At 41.9% G+C, this 24,154-nt stretch overlaps 1 protein-coding gene across 1 annotated transcript in view; it reads left to right on the forward strand.

Annotated features, from left to right (window-relative positions):
- SYNPO2L (synaptopodin 2 like) overlaps positions 1-24,154 on the forward strand; it is a 192,867-nt gene that overhangs the window by 97,838 nt on the left and 70,875 nt on the right. Inside the window, exon 3 of the mRNA XM_073596682.1 lies at positions 6,192-6,880. Coding sequence (XP_073452783.1) covers positions 6,192-6,880 — 689 coding nt within the window. The remainder of the gene's footprint in view (positions 1-6,191; positions 6,881-24,154) is intronic.

Raw genomic sequence — 24,154 nt, forward strand, 5'->3', positions numbered from 1 at the left:
ATTATGTATTATCTTATGGAATAAAGTCCTTTCATGTTACCATTTGATATGTATTATGTTATTATGCATGATTTATAATCATAATTTATGGTATACCTACCAGACACTTTTATGTCGTTGGGTCTCCTTGACTGCATGTTTCACACAAAGTCCCAAAGCCTGCTCCCATTATTCCTTTGCAACATAGTTTTCACAAAAGCTAAAGGCATGAATTTAAAAGGAAAAAAAAATAACATATAAAAGTATATGATATGTCATTTTCCACATTTATAGTTTAGACATAGACATTTTGTGTTCGTTTCATATATACAGTATGTCCGATTGCTGAGTATTCCTTTTTAATGCTATGGAGCAAGTTGTGGTGCCTGTGAACTGGAAAACAGGAACCCCAGAAGAAAGTTTTAAGCAAACACTGCCAAGTGAGGCCAAAACTTGGGTAGTGTAAACAGGGACAATTGGGGCTCTGAGGACTGATTTTCAATTTTTTTTTTGTATATCACCTAAGGCCTCATGCCCACACACATTTACATGTTGACAAAAAAATACTGGGGAATTGCAGGTGCAGCCACCAACACAAGTGAATAGCTGTACCCAGCCATACTTTTTCAACGTTTGGGGAAATGTGCCGTACATGTGTAAGCAGGTGCTTAATAAGTTATTTTGTTGCCTGTGTTGATTAACTTTCTGAGTTAAGTGTATTTTCTGCTGTGGGTATGGCACTGCTTAATTAATGTTACCGAGCAGAAGTGGTGCTATCTAAATGATTAACTGTGCTGGTCAAATTTTTCTGGGTTTTTCTGAGAAGTAAAAAAAGGGAAACTGAATCTAAGTCAGGGGGTTCCTTAGGGTTCCTGGTATACTCTCAGCATGGAAAGAGAAGGAGAGTGCTTTTGAGGATGTAGGAGCCACTTTCCCACATTCCCACACCATGTGGGACCCTAGTCGGGGGTTCCAAGTGACATGGACTTTGCTGCTGGAATGGACTTATGGAACGAAAAGACTTTCTCATCCAATTTAGGTATGACTACCTTATGGGGAAAAAGGGAGCACTACGAGCACAACAAAAGGGCACTTAGAGGAATGTGTACAGTCCATTTGGGAAACAGGTGATATGGCAGGGGTGATGGAGGCCCTGGTAGTGAAGGAGCTTGATGCTTAGCCTCTTTCCTTAGCGACTGGCAGGGCCGATACAAGGCGGGTGCGGGGGGGCCACTGCCCTGGGTGGAGTGTGGGAGGGGGTGCCAAAACACTGAAGCATCATGCTTTGTCTCAGCCTCTGTGTTGCTAATTCTGAGCCGAGAATGTCCTCATACCTGCTGCAGGCTTCTTGGAAAGGACAGAGACACTCTCCTAGGCACAGGTTCCTGACAGGCTGGGTGGCTGGATCAGGACAGTGAGAACTCCCGTACAGGTGGGTGGAGCAGGCAGACAGCAGTACATTGAAGTCCCGATGACTGCTTTCTGCTCAGCAGACATTGGAGCTTTCCTCACTCCTCTGGCCAACTGAAGATAAGAAGTGACCGATAACAAACTGCTTTTCTCCTGCTGTGAGTCTAGACCTGTTCTGCCATTCACACTGTGCAATGCTGTGTTGTAAACCTGTACTGACCCTTGCAGGTTTACTAAAGTGAAAGTAAAATGTTTATGCATAGGTTAGAAGTATACTGGGACTTTTGAGGCTCTACATAGCACAGCACTGGGTACACACTGATCAAAATTTGTTTGGTTTAGCAGGGACCAGCTGAATTTTGATCTATGTGTGGCCTTGCCTGTTAGAAGCCGCCCTATCACATCAGCTTCTGTAGAATGGGACTGCTGGAAAAACTTGTTTTTATCAGCGGCTTGCAGCCAATCAGCTGCAGCACTGATCAATGTATTCTGACAGAGAAGAGTTCCCACTGTCAGAATATGTCTCAGTAATGGGGATTTATACATGCACCTCTCTTGTGTGGATGGATCAATCCGTTACGCTGGGTTTACACTGCTGTGCCGACTGGCTCACAGCAGGGGTCTGATGCATCTCTGTTTTGCATTTCAGGTCTGATTTCGGTCTGAATTTTTGGCTGAATTCGGACCTGAAATAGACCAGAAGACTCACAGGACCCCTGTGCAATTCACTATGCAGCTGTCCCGGAGCTGTGTGAACTGGCTCCATAGAGAGCCGGCCACAATCTCCTGACATGCGAATTGGATGCAGGGAAAACCCACATACAATTTGCACTAGTGTGAACCCAGCCTTAGCGTTTTTTTATTCAGCCCAATGGCTGAATGAAAAAAAACCTATGCATGTGTGCCAGTTTAGGTGGTTTTATCTTAATCCTCTGCTCCTAGAATAAAAGGCCCATGCACACAATGAGAATATTAGACAATTTGTCCCAGCACTGGCGACTGGTTCCCCACATATTGTGATTGTCCGTGTGGCATGGGGCATTGGAGTTACAAGTAAGAATAAGGATGGGATACGTACAAGTGAGCTTCCTAGGTTTGTAAGGTGGATGAGCCTGGCAGCAGTGTTCATGATGGATTGAAAGGGGGGGATAGCCTATTTAAATATAAGCCAATGAGGAGGGAGTTTCAGTAGTCGAGGCGAGAGATGACCAGGGAGTGGATTAGAAGCTTTGCCGTGTCATTGGTCAGGAAGGGGCGTATCTTGGAGATGTTGCGGAGGTTGAGGCGGCAAGCTTTGGACAGCAATTGGATGTGGAGCCGAAAGGCAGGTGGTTAGATGGGTGTCAGAAAAAAGTTTAGCAACCTTGTTAATACTAGCAGGGTTGAATGAGGAAAGTAATGATTGTACCTGTGACAGGGGGTGATGAATGGGGGAGGTTTCTGTGCATTGGAGATTTCCTCACAAATTGTATCAATCTTATTTTTAAGGTGATTGGGGATCTCCTGGGCAGCGAGTGAGTTACAGGGTGGAGCCAGTGGATGACAGAGTAGAGCATTAAAGGTAGAGAAGAGTTGACGGGGACTGGATGATAATGTGTTAATGAGAGTGATAAAATAGGTCTGTTTGGCAGTGAGGAGACATGAATAGTATTTTAGGAGGGCAGATTTATATTGGTTGAAGTCTTCTTGGGACTTAGTCTTAAGCCACAGACGCTCAAGAGCGTGACTACGTTTTCACAACTTAAGTGAGAGAAGTGTTCTAAAGCGTAATAAGGAACTGTGTCTGTAGGAACTATGTAAAGTGTTACAGAAGTTGGACACGGATTACAAAGTGTTAACTGTGTTGTTTTTTTCTGTGAAGGAGCGCTGCCTTAACCCTGCATCAGTGGGAAAGGCGGCCTCAGTCCGCCTCTGGGGGCACTAGTGAGAGCTTGCTTCGGGTCCGGCACTTCGGGCGCAGTAAACCCCGCCCACATGTGCATGTACAGTTAGACTCTGTCCGCTTCTACATCAAGTACATCCATGGCATGTTTCCCCAAACATGGAACGGCTTTGTAAAGCCATTTGTTTGAGGCTCCCTGGATTCAGAAAAGCACCAGGGATTTTTTGCTACAAGACTTTTCAACATGTAAACATCCATGTGCATGAGGCTTAAGTGGAAAACATACAGGTTTTTTGTATAAAGCTGTACTTTAACAACAAGGCTAAGACCCAGTTAATAAAAAAAAAATTTTGTTCTAGAATACTACACTTTTCAGATGTGGGTACCAAACCATAGAGAGATAAAAAATGTATTGCTGCCCTGAGCAGTTTTTACACAAAGTTTCACAGCTGCTATCTAATGATTACTAAAGACTTGTGATATCATAGAGGGAACATTAAAAAGCTGTGATATCATAGAGGGCATATTAAAGAGCTTACACCAGCCTCTGTGCACAGGCATTGTTAGTTAAGATGGAAAAGAGCCTTCTTTGAGTTACATCAAGTTCTATACTACACTTTTGGTACCCATGTGCTGTCGGTACATTTAGACAAGAGATGTTTTACCTGTTGTTTGGATTTTATTTAATTTTCATCTACACTTGTTATTGTGTATTGTGTGACTAACACAAGACCAGTTATGTGTTCTAGATTCATTCAGGTTATGGTACGCACATGACTTTCGGCTCGCCAGGTCAGCCGAACTGTGTATTATATTCAGATACGTGGCTGAAGTCAAGTGCTATGGTATTCTCTTCTTTCCAACTTGCTTTGCTCAGTTCAGGTTCTTTTTTCAATATCTTGTACTTAATGGCTTGTTGCAATTGTGATATTATGGCCTTTGTGTGCCATGTGTTTGGCATACTGTCTGTACTACACATAATTTAAGGAAAAAAGATAAGATGGAAAAGAATAGTAAGGGTCAATTTAATTTAACGTGAGGTTTATCAGATAAACATGAAAAAAAGTGAGTGTACTGAAATGGTAAGATGGTGGGCAGTGGTGCATCACTAGCACTTTGTCCTTTCTTGTAAAAGGGAATTTTATGTACATTAAGATTTTTAACAGCAAAAAACCTTTCGGGATAACTTGGGTCCCATTATCATTGCAGCATGATCTCACAATACTATGACACTGAGATGGCATTTCATAGGGAAATGTGTATTTTTTTATTTGATTTAAATTACAATTTTAGTTTTAACCAGCTAAATGTAAAATACTGTAAATTCATATTTTAGATTTTGCAGCCTACAAGTGGTATGCTCTAAGTAAGAGCGTCAGCTTCATGCAGGCTGATTCACAGCTGTACTGTAAAATAACCCTGAAAAAAAGGAGATCAGAATGCACGGACTGCTAAGTGAGTCATATAGAAGGGACACACCCCCTTGTCTAACCTCACTTTAAAATGAACAATAGTTACCTCCAGATCCCTTGTGTAGATAGTTGTTGCTGTCAAGCACTGCCTATTAAATGTAAGCGCAGATCTACTCATACGCATGCATTTAAACTGCCCCTGCAAAGCACATGGACCTGCTGCAGCCAAATAAATACAAGGCAAGTGAAAGCAGCCTCAGTCATCCAACCTACATTGCACACTATTTCATTGCATTTCAAATATGCATCATGCAAAGTAAAATAATGCCTGGCCCCTTTGCTTTGAAAACCATCTGCCAAAAAATGAATCCATTCACAGATACATTTTATAATTTGATATAGATGGTTAGAGGGAGAAGAGAGTAGTTAAGGCGCAAGGCTTGTCCAGGGCCGGACTGGCATTTTTTAAATACTGCACATACAAAAGAGAAAAATTCACGGTACCGTATAACAGCCTCCCAACATTGTGTGTTTAGCTGATGTATTTTGAAATATATAGTAATTAGCCAAATATTCTTTGAGCAGTACTGTTGTTGACCCAGCAGGGGGTGAACTTCTTCCATAGAAGTCAGCATTCTGCTATCTCCTTATCCCTGGACCTTTCAGGGGAATGCTAAGATACAAAGTGCAATGTATGTTTAGCATTTACCTTTACCAGTCTGTGACAGGACACAAGGTAAAGAAGGGGAACACAAAATAAAAATGTGCAGAATGGTAGAAAAGTGTGGCTACCAATAATGTTTTGTTGCTAAATATATGTTTTTGGATAAACATTCATTTGTGATAAAAAAGTTAAGGAGGGTAAGATAATATACATATTAAATTAAAGTCATGATGTTTTAGTCCCACTAGTCTAATCAGAAGTGCCACAAGAGTTCCATAAAATCACAGTTTGGCTGGCAGAATCTAACAGGGATCATGTGCTTCAGAAGGGAAGAAAAGTAGACTAGCAGATTTCAGCTATCATTTTTCAGGATTGGAAATAGTTAAGAACGCAAAAAAAAACCTGCTACAAGCAACAACGTTTGCTGCAAGCCAGTTTGAAGGAAGGTAAGTGTCCTCCATTAGAAAAATCAGGTTAAGTAGCAGAATGTTCATGTTACATATTAGAAACATTGCCATTTTCATTTTTCTTATTAGTAATTGATAATGTAATTGCTAAATGAAAATTCTGAAGATTAAATAGTTTGTTATCTGAGTGGTCTATAGTCTTCAGTACAAGCTTGTCCCACTAGAGCCCAATGTTGGCACATAGTGTTCCCCGGGGAGATGAAGTATTGAGAGGATAAGTATATAGCCTGGACAGCCTGTGTGTCTCTTGTACTCTTTATCCATCTCAAAGCACTGGCGCTGGAGCGTTCTCCTCTTCTGTGCACTCCTCCCAACTTAGAACTGACTACATGTAATGTGACCTTGTTTGTTTTTTTTTTTTTTTTTATCCCATACAGGGCAGCAGCTGGAGCCCAGACACCTCGGTCCCACAGAGTGTATCCTTCCCCTAGCAGCCCAAACTCCATCAGAAGTCCAGACCCCCCCAGTTCATGGGGTACATCCCCATCCATCACCACCACAACTGGCCAACCACGACTGCTGCACCTGGAGAGCATTACCTCTCCTCCAGATAGTGAAGCCTACTACGGGGAAACTGACAGCGACGCTGACATCAAGGCATCTCCAGGACATCTCCAGAGTGCACAACAGCATCATAACCAGCAGCAAGCACCTCAAGAGAAGCACCGCAGGGCACGGAAGAAAGGTCCAAGATCACCGCCTGGGAGCAGCAGCAAGGCAGAGAACGAGCAGCAATCACTATCTGAAATGAGTGGGTATGAAAGTGGTCCTGGAGGGGCAGCTGAAAATGTCTTGCAGCCAACAAGTGGAGTGGCCAAAAGAGAAATAAAATATGAGCCTGATGGTAGAGCTGAAACCCCCTTCTCAGATGTGGAAGGCTTCCTGCCAGCTGAAGAGCTTGAACCAATATCCAACGTCACTGCAGGCTCACCTGAGGCTTTACTTCTGCCTCATGCCACCAAGAGCATCAGAGCTGAGAGGCATCTTATTCCTATGATAGGACCGGTCGATCACCCGGTAGATGAGGATCTGACCACAACCTACTCAGATAAAGCCAAAGAAGCAAGTAAGTAAGAACTCCCATCTGTCTCCAGAAATATACCCTATCAGTATCAGTCCTTTTAATTCCAAACATTGCATTATTTGCCCTTAGATGTGCTATCAATAATTTGACAGTTGTCAGTAATATTAAAATACCAGATACCCTGATGAGATATTAAAGTTCTGTCTCCACATGCCTGAACTTTCTTTGGTAGGGAATTCAATGTCATTAACTTTCAATAGATGATCTGCTTCTGCGGCTCTAGTTTTTCTACTTAACTTAGGTCAGATAGGATTTCAGCAGTCTGAAAACAAATTAAATAATCCTACCAGTAGAAAACTGATCCTTTAATCGTTGCTCCTTGTTTGCAATTATCTACTGTAATATCCTTTTTTCTGGCTATGTAGTGTTGACTTATGAAACATCATATTTTTTACTTCCTCAATACGAGTCAATGTTCATTTGGTGTATATGATTTGTTAACAGTCTTGTTTATACAAAGTGAATAAACGCTATGCAGACAGGAGGATTGCAGATGCGTTCCATGATAGCAGGAATCATCAGATTTATGTATTATTTGTGATGATCAACTTGTACAGAGACTTAAAGAGCTGTGCTCTACAGTTCTACTATTACACAGGAATCTCCAATATATGAAACAGGTTGGTGGCCTTTACTTCCTATATAGGGAAAAGGAAAGTAACCTTTACAGAATCACATTGACTCATTAATTTAGACAAGGAGAAGATTGTGGCAGGTCATGGAGGAAAATCTCTCCACACACATAATTCTAGGCAAAATATGTGTTTCATATTGTGACCCCTAGCGCTACACCAGTGGTTTTGGGGGATGTAGTAAAAACGCATCTCAACTATGGGGTTTTTCCGCTCCCCAAACCGCAAATGTAAATGAGCTCTTGCTGTCCTGAGCCCAATACAAGGCTGCTTTCACATGGATGGGCTTTCCCGTGGGTTAACTGCTCTTTGCCATAGACTTCTATTATATCTTGCGGTGTGGTACACTTTCTGAAAGCACACCAAAAAAGCGCACCAAACCCGCAGGATATAATAGAAGTGCGCTTCCCCGGTTTAAGGTCAAGGACCACATCAGAGGGCTCCAAGGGCCACAGGTTGAGCACCCTTGATTTATGGTCAACCTTAACCAGGCCATGCATCTTTTAATTGGGCTGCTCAACTGCATATGGACAAATTTGATTCACCTAAATGCTAAGGACAAATGCCACACTGCTGGATCCTACATAAGTCCTGATAGAACAATAGAAACAATCACATAACGAGGGTATACACTGTATAGTCCAAGAATATAAAAGTGCCAGGGTTTGCTTTCTATACAAGGCCAATTATTAAGGTTAACTGCAGTATCACGAAAGCTCCCACAAAAAACTCATTCTGTACCCTCAGCAATATTCCATACCTCATCAATGATCTGCATTTAGCTGCTTGGCCTGTCCAAATATGCCTCATCCGTTACCTCTTTCCTTTTCAAAGCAGATATTCCAATGCATGAACCCAACTATCACACTTGTCAGTAGCAGTGTTGGCTGGTGCTCCAGCCGGGTGGTGGGGCAAATAAACCATTCCCACCCCCGGCGGCGGCGACAAACAGACTACTCAACCCCCCCCCCCTGGGTTGTACGCGGTCGGGCTGTTGTTGCAATGCAGGGCAGATGGCGTATGCAGAGCCGATGACGGCGGCCATCTTCCGGATCTCCCCGTACATCCCCCCCTGCCCCTGCCTGGTACCGGCCAATACAATCGCTTCTTCTTTCGGCCAATCACGCTCCTCTCACTTCCTGATTGGCTGGGAGGAGAAGCAGGAAGACAATAGCGAATATTAATTAGCTATTGTCACACGTGGGTGGGCTCGGGGCAGACTGCTCTTCGCCCCCAGCCCACCCTTTCTTGAAGACAATTAGAGCCTCAGGCTCTAATCATATGCGTAAAATACCCATTGGAATCCACGCGTCTGGCGCCCTGCAGGTAGATTAGGGGTCGGGGCATGGATTAAGGTCAGTAGACTGTTGACTGTTGGTTGACATGTCCTTTCTGTATTCTGATTATTGTGCAGGGAGCACAGGCTGAAGAGGCTGTGAGTAAGCCATACAGATAAAATCTGATCATTACAAAATTAATAAACAGATATTTGACAAAAAAAAAATCTGATCATTACAGATGATGTATAAGGCATCTTAGGAAGGGGAGTTGATGCTGAAGCCAGGAAGAGGGTATTTGTGAAGGATCATTATAAGAAAACATTTTTGATGGGTACCTTTAAGTGGTATTAAACCAAAAAACAAAAATGTAACATATTGCAGCTTACTAATCCTTAGATGTGGTGGCTGCATTAGTTTTTCTTTGTAGACTGTTTCCCTCTGTTTTCACCTGGTGATCTGGCCAGTAACACACTTCCTGCTATAGCGTGCCTACACTCTGATGAAGGAGATACCTTTGGACAGTAACATTGCTAACTTGGGAGGAGGGGAATGCTAGATGCACTAGCAGATTTAGATACACTAACAAATGAAAGCAATAACTCCAGCTCACACTTTTTAGGCAGTTACAGCAACAAATACAAGCTAATCATTGTAAACACCCTGTCAGTGGTAAATGGTTTGTCTCAACCCTCTAACTGCCACATCCGCAGAACAACCTGTTGAAAACTAACAGACTTACTGGCTGGATCACAAGGTGAAGACAACCTAAAAAAGAAAACAAATGCAGCCACCAAGTCTAAGACTTGGTAAGCTGCATTATAATAAATGTTTACTTTTGGGTTTAATACCACTTTAAGTCATAAGGCCCTAAAATACAGGTAAACATGGCAGCACATATGAGAGGTTTGCTCAGTTTTAATTTGTTGCTTTTATTACCGCCTTTTCTAAACACCCCAGTTTCGAATGGTTTCTTTAACTTCATGCTTATTTCTTAAAGGGCTGTTGTGCTTTAGGATCGCTGACTCACCATAGACTTATCAATAAGGTTAAACAACAATTAGTATACAGTAATATTTGCCAGCTAAACAGGAGTCTTATCTGTGAATACTGAATTTTCTCCTGCATGATACTATACATCATTTCTGTTTGTGCCAGAGTTTTCTGCATCCCCTACCACTACCACTGGGAAGAAAACTTCACATTCAGTAGAAAAGATAGCATACAGTATGGAAGTGCCACAAAAGTGATTGTGTAGAAGCTAGAACATATAGTGGTGTAAGGGTTGACCACTTTTAGGTTTTAGGTTTTTCATTTTTTTATGTTTCTGTCCTCATCAAGGAATCTCTGCATGTCCTCTCCCCAGTGACACAATAGCAAATAAGTGTAAATCTCCTGAAAACAGTTGTCACTGGAACAGATGTCTGTATTGGAGCATATCCCCACTACTCCTGTTCCATTGACACCTACAAGATCGTGGACTCATCTTTACTTTAAAAGCATTTGACACAGTTCCCCATAAACGTTTACTGTACAAAGTAAGGTCCGTTGGCATGGACCATAGGGTGAGTACATGGATTGAAAACTGGCTACAAGGGCGAGTTCAGAGGGTGGTGATAAATGGGGAGTACTCGGAATGGTCAGGGGTGGGTAGTGGGGTGCCCCAGGGTTCTGTTCTGGGACCAATCCTATTTAATTTATTCATAAATGACCTGGAGGATGGGGTAAACAGTTCAATCTCTGTATTTGCGGACGATACTAAGCTAAACAGGGCAATAACTTCCAGGATGTGGAAACCTTGCAAGAAGATCTGAACAAATTAATGGTGTGGGCAACTACATGGCAAATTAGGTTTAATGCAGAAAAATGTAAAATAATGCATTTGGGTGGTAAAATAATGGTTACGAGCATTGAACTTGTTCTCTGTGGAGAGGAGATGCTTGAGAGGGGATATGATGTACAAATACCGTACTGGTGACCCCACAATAGGGATAAAACTTTTCTGCAAAATTGAATTTAATAAGACACGCGGCCATTCACTAAAATTAGAAGAAAAACGGTCTAACCTTCAACTACGTAGAGGGTTCTTTACTGTAAGAGCGGTTAGGATGTGGAATTCCCTTCCAGAAGCAGTGGTTTCAGCGGGGGGCATCGATAAATTCAAAAAACTATTAGATAAGCACCTGAACGACCACAACATACAGGGATATACAATGTAATACTGACATAAAAACACACACATAGGTTGGACTTAATGGACTTGTGTCTTTTTTCAACCTCGCCTACTATGTAACTATGTAACTTTGTTTCCCCGTGACAATGGTTCCCAAGACAGAGTGGGGTTGGTTTCCTCAAGGTAAATGGACTGTTCACGTTGCAAATGAGGTTTGCAAGAGAATTTTCCCTTAGTTTGGTGAATTGAACGCTCTGCTGACTTCCATCATCCAATTATGTGGAAACAAAACTACTGTTTTTTTAGTTTCCTTGCATGTGATCTTTGTCATCGATGTCATCTTTCTAAAGTGAAAATTCACAACACTCACTAAGATAAGGGCAAATTCCCCTGCAAAGAAAACATTCCCTTGCAAAATGAACAGCCTATTTGACCTTAGGAAATCAACCCCATAGGGTGAATCTCCCAAATGGGGACACAGACAGTAATAGAAACCTTACAGAGTCTCTAAGCCTTCACTACTCTATACAAAACTAGCTTTGACTGGAGTCATGCTTGTAACTGTCAGCCTTGCAATGCCTCATGGGACTTGTAGTTTCGCAACAGCTGGAGAGCCACCAGTTTGAGACCCCTGACCTAGAGAGTTATGGGGTTGTATTTAGTGGAAGTGTTGGTTTCTGCAGATACCTGATGTCATGCTTACTCCTAACACAGTTGGTCAGGCACTATAGCTGTCTTTTGTGTTCTTTCTTTTATTTATTTTTTATTCTTTTTATTGCGTTTTATAAATATCATACAACACTTGAAGCTGCACTGGCACAACACCAACTCACTTCTGAGACCACACAGGGCCCAAAAACTATATGAATCAATTTACATCTAACTAACATAGTCCAACTGACTATAAACCGACAAACACCCCAATCTACCATCCCCCTTTCCCCAAAAGGATCCCAAACACCAGCTCAGTCCAGTACTTGTATATTGTCCACGCTAGGAGAGAATATGCACCAGATGTTGACATGGAAATTAGTAATGATGTTTTAAAAGATTTTGTTCAATAAAGATTGAAAAGAGTGTAAACAGGATGGCTGGAAACACATTGTCTATCAATACTATAATGCTTGAAAAGAAACGAATGCCTGTGTACTGTGTAGGCTATTGATACACTTAGGAACCACCTAACCACATTATCCTACAGTAACATCAGAATTATACCAGACTTGCCACACCTTATGAAATTTTTTCCCACATCCTCTGGATACATAGGTCGCCTTGTAGTAGGGCATCATTGAATTTACCAACCCCTTCCAAAAGCACATGCTAGGGGCACCTGGCTTTTTCCATTGCAGAAGTATTGCTTTTCTCCCATAATATAGTAATATATTTAGTAAAGTTCTGTGCGCCCTGGAAGGTGCAACCTCCTCCACTAGGCCCAAAAGACACACTCTGCCTGACATCAGAACTGGAATTACACAGATGTCTGCTATACAGGAAGTGACCTCAGACCAAAAAGCTTGGATCTGCCGACACCTCTAAAAAATATGGTCAGTATTAGGAGGAGAAAAGGAGCACCTCCAGCAATCAGCTGGAGCAGAAGAATATATATTAGCTAATCACCTACACTGTAGCATCCCCCTTTCCCATAAGGCAAGCAGGCCTACCAGTACTTGGTTGCCCTCCAGGTCTTATACTCAATGCTATAGTGCCTGGCCACCTCCCGGGGCAGGCATGACCTGAGTGCAGTAAACAGTTAATTGCAGTTGACAGACAGGCAAAACGGTCAGTGACAGCCCGGGTTCAGGGCAGGCTAAGTTCTGAGCATATTTGATATCCGATCCATAATCGTCAACAAGGGAATCCATACTAGCAGGCAGGGCAGATAAACAGGGAGCTTGGAGTACATGCAACAAATGCAATATTACAAGCATGAGACTGCAGGCTTGGCTGGCTTAAATCAGGTTTGGTCTCCACCCTGAGATTGGCTACATCAATCACCTTGCAGGAGGACAGACAGGGAGAATGCATCACAGTAAAAAACAGGATGCTGGAATGAGACCAGCAGCTGCCAAGGAACAGGAGTGTTTACAAGCTCCTGACACCTGAGCGGATGCTTTTTCTGCACAAGTATGGCATTCGCCAGTGCAGGCAGTAGTAGAGGTAAGTATTTACATTCTTCTTTTTTAGGGACAGCTTTTTAGGCAATTTAATTTTAGCTGCAAAGTTTCTTTAAGGCAGCCCATTTATTTGAAATAGACTGCCATCACACAATGAAAGAACAAAAATCTGACCTGCGTCTTTTTTTTTTTTTTTAATGCAGCACGCCCCAACCCTCATGGTAGGTGCATTATAAACCTATTGTATACAGTATATGCAATCAAGTAGACCACCACATGTAGACTGTACTATGTAGGTCACAGTGCATAAATGTTGGTAAATCCAATGGAGATTGAAACATGAATGACCAGCTTAAAATGTGCTCAGATCTACCAAAAATGTACTAACTTATTCAATTGATGTTTCATACAACCCTGTACAAATTTTATGAATGTGTTGGATTTTATACAAGCCCACACACACCGTTGGATTTTCATATAGTTCTGTATAAACTTACTAAATTTACTAGACCGTACAATCATATTGTGACGACCAATTCTAATGAACTCCACTATAATTGTGTAGGCTTTAAAAATCCAAAATTCAAACCAAAGTAATATCAACATGCAGAATAACACATAGAATGGGCATTTTTAAAGTTATTTTTTTGCTGTTTGTGTGCTGTCTTCACTTCCTGTTCCAGTGACAGGAGCAAGGGAAGATCTACTCTTGTGCCGCATACACACGGGCAGACTTTTCGACCGGACTGGTCCGACGGACCGTATCCGGCGGACAATCCGACAGCGTGTGTGTTTCATCGGACCTTCAGCTGACTTTTTCTGTCGAAAGTCTGACGGACTTTAGATTTGGAACATGCTTCAAATCTTTACGTCGTAACTCCGCCGGACCCAGAAATCCGCTCGTCTGTATGCTAGTCCAACGGACAAAAACCGACGCTAGGGCAGCTATTGGCTACTGGCTATCAACTACCTTATTTTAGTCCGGTGCATGCCATCACGTCCAATTTCATCGGACTTTGGTGTAATCGTGTGTAGGCAAGTCCGTTCGTCAAAAAGTCCGTCGAAAGTCCACCAGAAAGTCCGTCGGACCAGTCCGGTCGAAAAGTCCGCCCGTGTGTACACGGCATTAGACAGTTGTCACCAGAACAGATGTCTTTATTGGGAGACCACTGTAAGATGCATTTCATTTCACATACCCTACATTGTCAAAAGTATTGGGACACCTGCCTTTACACACACATGAACTTTAATGGCATCCCAGTCTTAGTCTGTAGGGTTCAATATTGAGTTGGCCCACCCTTGCAGCTATAACAGCTTCAACTCTTCTGGGAAGGCTGTCCACAAGGTTTAGGAGTGTGTCTATAGGAATGTTTGACCATTCTTCCAGAAGCGCATTTGTGAGGTCAGGCACTGGTGTGGACAAGAAGACCTGGCTCGCAGTCACCACTCTAACTCACCTCAAAGGCGTTCTATCAGGTTGAGGTCAGGCAGAGACTGTGAGCCAGGCCCTCTTGTTCAACATCAGTGCCTCACCTCACAAATGCACTTTTGGAAGAATGGTCAAACAGTCCCATAGACACATTCCTAAACCTTGTGGCAGTGATGGCTGGTGCTCCATTTTTTGGATAAACCCCCCACTCCGCCCACCCGCCAGCCCCACACTTACCCCATCCAGGTTGCGGGTGGCTTCGGCGGCTTCCCTAGTTTCTCCTCCTGGCCAATCCGTTCACTTCTCCTCCTGGCCAATCCAGTCTTAGGAACTGCTTCCTGTCCTAATTGGCCGGGAGGAGAAGCAGGAAGACAATAGCAAATCATCACAAGTGGAGCCCAACCTTTTTGAAGCCAATTAGAAAAGCAGAAATGGAAGGCACGCACACCTAGTGCATTACCAGAGATAATTTAATAATAAGAATTTTTTGTATAAAAGTGGGTACTCACAAAATGCAACTGAGAAAAGGCCATAAACACAATGCATGGACATGCACAGAACACGGGGGTTCTCCTCACCTTGGATGACCTATTAGCGCAGGAAGTGACTGTTTTTTTACGCCAATTAGAGCCTCAGGCTCTAATCTTGTGCTTCACAAAAAAAAAAACAAAAGACATAGAAATCCATGCGTCCGGTGCCCCACATGGAGATTAGAGTCCGGTGCATGGAGATTAGGGGGCGGCGCCCCTGCGCCCCTTATAGACCGGCCGCTGCTGCCTTGTGGATGGCCTTCCCAGAAGAGTTGAAGCTGTTATAACTGCAAAGGGTGGGCCAACTTAATATTGAACCCCACAGACTAAGATTGGGATGATATTAAAGTTCATGTGAGTGTAAAGGCAGATATCCCAATACTTTTGACAATATAGTGTATATTATGTGACAGTGATCACCAGGACAAAGTGAGGGTGAGGGTTACTCTAACCAATCTCACGTATAATTAAAAAAAATATATGAAAGGAATTTAATTACCTTTTAAGGAGGAATTTGGGGGGGAGGGGTTAGTTGACTTTGCAAGAGTGGAAAAGGTTCTTTCAAATATACAGTATGTAATATGACAGTAAGTTCAGTCACCTACAGCCAGTCATAGTTCATGTTTTATTGTACACTGAAGTCAAATTGGTTACTGGGTGTTATAGTAAACTACATTATCAAATGAAGCTTGTTTTAGAGAAAACATTTAAATGCAAAAAGTGGCAGTGACAGGACTGCCTTAGGCCTTGTTTAGTAATGTCTTATGATCGCTTAATATTTAATACCGTAATTGTTTCATGAATCCAGTTCTATTAACCAATCTGATTTTATTTTACTGTTGTCAGAAAGTTGACAACTAATTAGTAAAGGATTCATTCTATTTGACCCATATGAGTTTCAATGCGGTACCTATATTACTTTACTTTGATAAGTCAACTGGAGTTCTATAAAGTAAGAAGATATAGGGCCCAATTTATATACTATTTGTTGCATTAATGCAAGGCATTATCATGCATTAAGATGCATTGTGAAAGAACTGCAACTGCAACCGCAACTTTGATTTTTGGTCAGATGCTCAAGCCCTTAGGGAATGTAAAGAACCATTGAGCCTACATCCCAGTGTCCACTACACATTGGAGGTAGACAGAAATCTAGCATTTTACACACCATATTCATAAAATATGCATTATGGTTTCCAACCAAAACTCCTGATTAGGAAATATATACTGACAGGTAAGACTATGTGTATATGTATAGAGTACTGACACCTAAAAGTGTCTCAGGGATTCCATTCCAGGAAGCTCACGGATGACGGAAGAAGAAGAATGTACTTCACAAATATACCATAGACAGTGATACCATTTCTAAGCTAGTCCCAGAATAGTAACTAGTATTTAGGCCATTATCTGCAATGTGAGTTGTTAAATATCTTAAAGTATATTTCCCTTTTTCTTGTAAGTTGTTATGATTAGGCTTGGCAACAGGGCAACAAAGCTGATGAAAAAGAACAGAATGTTCAAACAACTATTTTTTTTTGTTACCACCCTATAGTGGAGCACCTAGCATCTGGTACACTGGGGGAGGGGGATAATTTTTTAAACACCCATCCCCATATATCAAGATTATTTTTAGTAATAATTATGAAATTAAACTTCAAGCACACAGGTGGGAGCAGAAGTGCCCAGTGGAGGGCAGACAGCAGCAGCAATTGTAGGTATATTCGCAACTATATGCAGGATACTGAAATTATCATATCAATCCACAGATGTTCATAAGTTCAGAAAAGCTATCTTGTGCATAGTTTTCACATTTTTTTCAGTTTCTTTTTTATTGGATTTGTAGATATACAAAGGTACAAAGCAGAGTCATTTGGGCATACCCTGGCTCACTGGGTACACAAAACAAAGATAAAAATACAAAACAGCAACAATCTTATTACTATGAGCACTCTGTTCAAACCACATACAGGCAAAACAGAGATAAAGTATTGGCTTGCTGAAAGCCTCCCATGGACTGATAACACTAACTCCACTGCAACCAGGATCACCCCCTAGCTATGATATGTCGGGTACCCCGAGTCAAAAGGGGGGTCCCTCATCAAACAAAATTAAATGCTAGGGATTTGTTTCCAGTGAGACAATGGAAGAGGATGAATTAAGGCAGACTTTAGAAAATTTCTTGGGGCAACCTCTAAGCTCAAATGTCAATTTATATAATGGGATGGCCATGTTAACTAGATTCTTTCAGAAGCCTAGAGTGGGAGCGGAAGGGGACTCCTACTTTAAAATTATAGCATTCCTGGCATAGTAGAGGAGCAGACCTAGTAGTGTCCTAAGGGCCCTAGTAAGGGGCCAAGGGGTTTGCCAGGCCCAAAATACAGATCTCAACATTCAGAGGAACTGGGATGGTGGTTAACTTGGAATAAAATGTGTAAGTTCCCTCCAAAATACCTGAACCGAAGGGCAACTCCAAAAAACGTGGATAAACATGGAAAAAACATGGATAAAGTCAGCTGGATCAATTGTGCATCTCTAATCTTGAAGGGGCACATTCTGTGTAACCATTGAGGAGTAAAGTATATTCTGTGAAGAATTTTAAATTAGGACTAAGCGGTTGCTGTTCAAGACCAAATGCAACATGGGGTACTCCCATACATCCTCTCAGTCCTTACCATCAAGCTCTAGAACTTCCTCTCACCACTGTGAAAGTAACCCATCTAGAACTTCAGGAATGGAGGGTAATAAGGCTTTGTAAATTGTAGATAATGATTTAGTTTATAAATCATCTCGCAAGAGTGTTGACATATTGCCAGTCTGAATTGTGGATGGTGAGGGACCCATAAAAAAAGAATTACAGCATTGTGGAATGGTTTGAAATGCTTATACAAAATGGGAGAAAGCAATATCATTTTTATCAAGTTAATTTTGCCTATGACATAGAGAGGCAGGTTGTCCCAGGCATTCATTTTCTGTTTCGCAGTATGTAGGAGAGGCAGGAAATTCAATTTGCAGTACTCGAAGACTAGGGGAGAGACATAAACTCCAAGATATTTAAAGGTATTTGTCCATTTCAGGGGTAAGATGAGATCAGCTGCCTCTCGGGTTCTAGTATCTATGGGCAGAATTAGAGATTTGTCCCAGTTTACTTTTTACACCAAACAATTAGGAAAAGGAGGCTATAAGGTCCAGGGTCTCCTTAAGGAAAGGCCCAGGTTACTAAAAAAAAAAAAAAAAAAAAAAAAAAAAAGAAGGACTAAATCATCTCCCTACAGTGCCAATTTTTCCTGAGTGGTGCCCACTCTAGTTCCGTCCACCTGAGATGAGGTCCTAATTGCTTGTGCAATGGGTTATAGTTCCGTACTTTTTAATTAGTTAGGAGGGGCACCTTGATGTGATTAAAACAAAATAAGTGCATGTAGTTCCCTACCCACTGAACCCCTGGAGGTATGGTCAATAAAGCAGATACCACTTTACAGTGTAGGCCTTGTAGTGTGGAAGTGAAATAAGCCCTCTCATTGGTATAAGTGAAAGTAATAGCCCAACAGGTAGTTGTAATATCCCCATCTTCACTGGTGTTCAGTATTAGTAACGTTAAACTCCCCCAACAATGGTGGAGCATTGATGGTTAGTGGCAGGATGTATAATACCCCCAGCTGTAATAATAACCACCACCCCCAGCATTGCTGGTCAATGGCAAGCTCAGGCTGTAATAATAAACAGTCAGTGGCAGGCTGTAAAAATACAATAACCCTCGGCAAATATTCAAGTTTAGTGATTTACCTAACTAAACACATTCTTCCACACTGCTGTCTGTCTATCTGTTAGACAAGGCTATACTTCCATTGTCGGGCAGAGAACACTCTGCTTGACATTTCCAGCATTTTTCAGTGCTGGGTCCTAGAGCACATTTCAGCATACTGCTGCCACACTGCATGTCACCAGAGCCTGCACGAGGGCACCCTCTAATTGGCACCCTCTGCCCCCCTCAAGAAAACCAAATGGCATCCTAGGATTAATAAAGCCAGCAATATTATAGAATGGTGAGGCAGTATAGCTTAGTTTTTAAAAAAAAATCATGGTATATGGAATATGTTAGATGCAGTTAGGTTGGGATATGTAAAATTAAGTTATACATTGATAGCATGTGCCAAGGCTATGTTGCACCTCTGTGTTTTTGTATAGTGTGTTAGAACTGATTTGTAATTCTGTTTAGTCACTTTTGTAAACCAAACACCACATTTCTTAGCCAGGAAGATAATTCCACTATTCCCTGGTTCAGTACTACAGCTTCCTATGTCCCCTGCCTGCTCTCTGGATAGAGGTGGTCTTTGCTTGTCAATGGTCTTGTGAACAGGCTGGGGTCAGAGAGGTGAAACACATATGGAGTGTCACCTGCTTGGCAGAGTGAATCATAAGAACCTTTAAAATGACATTCTCCAGTGGATATAGAACACTCTCTTGATCATGTCTCTACTTTTCTGATTGCACCCACCTGAGCTCAGTTAGTGAACTCTAGTTAGTGACCTAGTCGCCTGACAAGTCGCCTCCCGTTCTGTACTATGGAGCCGTTCTAAGGGGAGCGACGCAAGTCGCTCCGACTTAGAAAAAGGTTCCTGTACGACTTCGGGGGCGACTTGGGGCGACTTGCATAGACTTCTATGCAGAAGTCGTTTTGCAAGTCGCCCGGGCATTCGTTTGCGGGTTAAGAGTTTTGCTTGAATGTCAGTTGAGTGTAATTAGCAAGGTTGAAAGATAAACAGAACCTACTGGATTGGTTCATGTTGGGGTTATTATATGTAAATACCTTTGCTATTTGCTATAAGCAGTGGGGGTCAACTTTTTAAATACAGAGGGCATCAAGTGCAGCCCCTGATATCACCAAGGGTCCATATATACATTTCAGTAAATATATTGCTAAAGAAAGCTGTCAGAGACTGCAGACAAGCATCAGGAAATAGGAAAAGCCTACAAGCTCTACAAGAGATGGTCAGAGACTGCAGACATGCAACAGGGGTAGAGGTCGACCGATATGGGTTTTTCTCTGGCCGATGCCGATATATAGAAATCGTGGTGGCCGATATGTGATGCCGATTTTTTTTGGACCGATATATTAGGCCGATTTTTTTTTTTTCTTTCATCTCATAAAATCTAACAGTTAGACCCCTTTCACACTGAGGCGGTTTTCAGGCGCTTTTGGGCTAAAAATAGCGCCTGTAAAACGGCTCCCCTGCAGTCTCAGTGTGATATTCCGAGTGCTTTCACACTGAGGCGATGCGCTGGCAGGATGTTAAAAAAAAGTCCTGCAAGCGGCATCTTTGGAGCGGTGTATACCGCTGCTCCACCACTCCTGCCCATTGAAATGAATGCGCACCGCTGCCGAAGTGCCTGCAAAGCGTTTCGGCAGCGGCGCTTCAGGGGCGCATTTAACCCCTTCCTCGGCTGCTAGCTGGGTTATAAGCTCGCTAGCAGCCGAATAGTGCCACTAAAATGACGGTAAAGCGCCGCTAAAACTAGCAGAGTTTTACCATCAACGCATGCCTGCTCCAGTGTGAAGGCAACCTTAAGTGATACAGAGAAATTTTTACATTTAAACATTTATTAAACAAAACAAACCTCCAATCAGTTCACTTGTATGTAGAATTTAGATTAAAAAAAAAAAAACTATATCTTAAATATTAAATACACAAAAACAGGTAATCAAAACTTTTGGATGAAAAAAAATGGGCTAACTTTACTGCTTAGTTTTTAAAAAAATTTTTTAGTGTATTTTTCAAAAAATATTGCGTTTGAAAGACTGCTGTGCAAATACCGTGTGACATGAAATATTGCAACAACCGCTATTTTATTCCCTAGGGTCTCTGCTAAAAAAAAAAAAATATATATATATATATATATAATGTTTGGGGGTTCTAAGTGATCTTCTAGCAGAAAATACAGGATTTTTACTTGTAAGCAACAAGTGTCAGAAAAGATTTAGTCTTTAAATGGTTAAACTGAGAGCTTCTACACACAGAGCTCAGTTCATTCATAAGTGTAAACATTGTATCCTTCAGGTTCTTTTTATCAGAATTGGCAGGCTGCCCAGAGGAGGAGAGAAGTCTCTTCACAGAAGTTTTCAGGCAACTTGTATTGACTTCTATTACAGACGTCATTTGCAAGTCCGCTGATATCGGCCTTTTTTATCAGCACAATCGGCTGATGCCGATTAAGTAAAAAACACCAAATATCGGCCGGCCGATATATCAGTCGACCTCTAAACAGGGGTTGGTCAAAGACTACAGGCTTGCCTCACAAGATAGTCAGAGAGGATGGGCGTTCTGCAGGAAATGGTCAGGGACTGAAAACATAGAAGTTGCTGGAGACTGCAAACATACTTCAGGAGATAAAGACTGGAGACACATTTCATAAGACTGATGGAGATTATTGTTATTACAGGGCAATTGGGGAACACAGACTACTGTCTGCAGGGTTCCTGAGGGCCACACAAAAATTGCCAAACAGCTGCAGATTGGACACAAGGTGCCAAGAGCTCCACCTTATCCAAAAGTAATTAGCACTTACTCAATGAATGCGCAATTAAGATAATATTGACCCTTTCCTTGGAAACCAGTACCAAATCTATTTATACCCTACATATGTCTTTTCATTGATAGTAAGGTATATAAAAAAATCATGTGTAATTTGTGTGACACTGACAGTGGGGAAAGGTCCTTTTAATGTGACTTTAAGAGTAACATGAAACAAATACAAATCCTTTATTTGACATGCTTGGGAGATGTATTTAAACTTTATGTGGTGTTATGGAACAATAAGCTTTTCATGGACGGCATCAGCAACACCCTTATCTGGCATCACATATTTTGTGCTCTTGATTTTTAACCTTATGTTTAGCATAGCTTAAAGTGTTTGTTAACCCCCCAAAAAATACATTCTGATTCTGGTCCCTTAAAGCAGATTACACAGCACAGTGCTTGTGCTGTGTAATCTGCCCCCCTCTAAACTGTAAAAAAACTCCCGGATCCTGACACTTCCTGTATGCCCTCTCTATACTGACCATGATAATTAGGGCTGCTCAGCCCTGACCACCATGGTCAGAGTACGTCTCTCCGTCATCCGCAGCTGTCTTCTCTGCTCTCCTCTCTCCCCCTCTCTCCCTCCTTCCTGCCTGTCAGCGCCTTCTCTGTGTATCTGTCTCTGCCGTGCCCCCCCCCCCCCCCCCCGCTGCTACTATTAAAAAAAAAAACCCTACATTGGTCACTGTCAGTGACACTATGCAAGTCCTTTGTAAAAACGAGCGTCTTAAATACCTCTTTAGAGCTGTCTTCAGGTCGTTCACATGACTCGCGGCCGCTTTACAGCTCCAATACATTTCTTCTGAGGGAGGTCACATGATCTCCCCGGCTGACGTCAGAGGGAGATCATGGCCCCTGCCGCAGAAGCAATGTCTCAGAGCTGTAAAGAGGCTGCAAGTCATGTGACTGGCCTGAAGACAGCTCTAAAGAGGTATTTAGAATGCTCGTTTTTACAAAGGACTTGCATATTGTGGTTTGCCAGCCTCTAATAGAAGGGCTGGCAGTGAATAAAATAATAGACTTAACAAACACTTTAAATACAGCAGCAGCACTCCAATCTGATTCATTTAAAGGTGAAAAAAAAGATTTTTTAGGTTTTGGTTTGCCTGCTTGGCCAGCCTGATTTGGCTGTGAAACAGGACTTTTCATTCAACGAAAATAGGCCTGAATTGAAATGTGAAGTAGGTGCCAAAACAGATCTACTAGCTATAAGCTTAAGCTTACTTTTAAAAAATGAGGCTAAAGCTCTCAACTTCATACAAATTGGCTGGTTTATTAGTATAGTTTGTTTTTTTTGTTTTTTTGCTGTAATAAACTGTAATGTCTTTAGGTAAAAAGACTCTTCAAAACCACAACCCCACATCCCCCAACTCCATCCCACCGTTGTATCACCAGTTATTCCCAAAATTTTCAAAATATAGACTTTGGGGGTTTATTTAATTGGCTAACATCAGGATGTGCGCAAGTACTTGACTAGGCAGCAGTGGCAGATTATGTGATTTTTTAAAATTTTATTATTAGTTGTATTTGTATTTTTGAGTTTTTCTGTCTTTTTGGTATTAATGCTGGGCTGCACACAGAAGAGGTGAATACTTTTGCTTTGCCAGCATAATATTTCTCCTTCCAAGCACTCAGCAGCTGGTTATATTTAAAAAAATATTTATTTCATTATAGCCAGGGCACGGAAAGCATAATTTAGGGGCAAATCCTATGGCTATAGATGGTGGGGAAAGGGCAAGCAGCAGCAAATGGAGGGGTAAATTCTATGGCCAAGGGGGAAGGACAGGTAGTAGCAAAACCTAATTGGAAAATCCTATGGCTATAGGCTTCCCACTGTTCCCCAAATCAGGACAGTCCAAAAAAAAAAGAAAGACAAGCAAGTCTAAATGTAAAAGGGGCTGCTATATGGAGGTAGTAAATGGCAAGCCTTGCTAATCCATCTGTTTTTTGGATTTGGAATTATTCCATACTAACAACCAGATCGCCACTAAGAACTACATCAAACCCACGGCCGGAAATTCCTTTTTGCATTTCTCCATTTGTCACCACCCTAGGTGGGTTAACAATATACCCACAAGCCAGTTCTATCGGCTGAGGAGAAGTTGCACCAGATTAGAGGATTACAGTTCCCAATGTACCACTCTTTCCAAGAAATTTATTGACAAGGGCTATCCGACCAATACCATCAATGAAGCCGCCTCCCTTTATTTGACAGATACCCCACCCTACCCTAAGAATCAGAATACAGAACCAACTACCAGATTTATCACGCAGTTTCACAAAAAGATGGAACAGATTATCAAAAAACATTGGTCCATTCTGACTCAGGATCCTCATTTATCATCTTCCTTACCTACTGTTCCCAAATTTCCTTATCGTAGGGCCCCCAACGTTAAGGCAAAAATTGCTCCTAGCAAAATTCAAGTTCAGAAAAAATCTTTCATATCCAAACAACTTACCCGCATTCCATTAGTTAGTCTCCTGCTCCCATGTTACACACGGCAGAAAAACCTTTAATACCAATGG

The sequence above is a fragment of the Aquarana catesbeiana genome, linkage group LG08 (assembly GCF_042186555.1).
Source record: "Aquarana catesbeiana isolate 2022-GZ linkage group LG08, ASM4218655v1, whole genome shotgun sequence".
In the NCBI taxonomy this organism is placed as follows: Eukaryota; Metazoa; Chordata; class Amphibia; order Anura; family Ranidae; genus Aquarana; species Aquarana catesbeiana.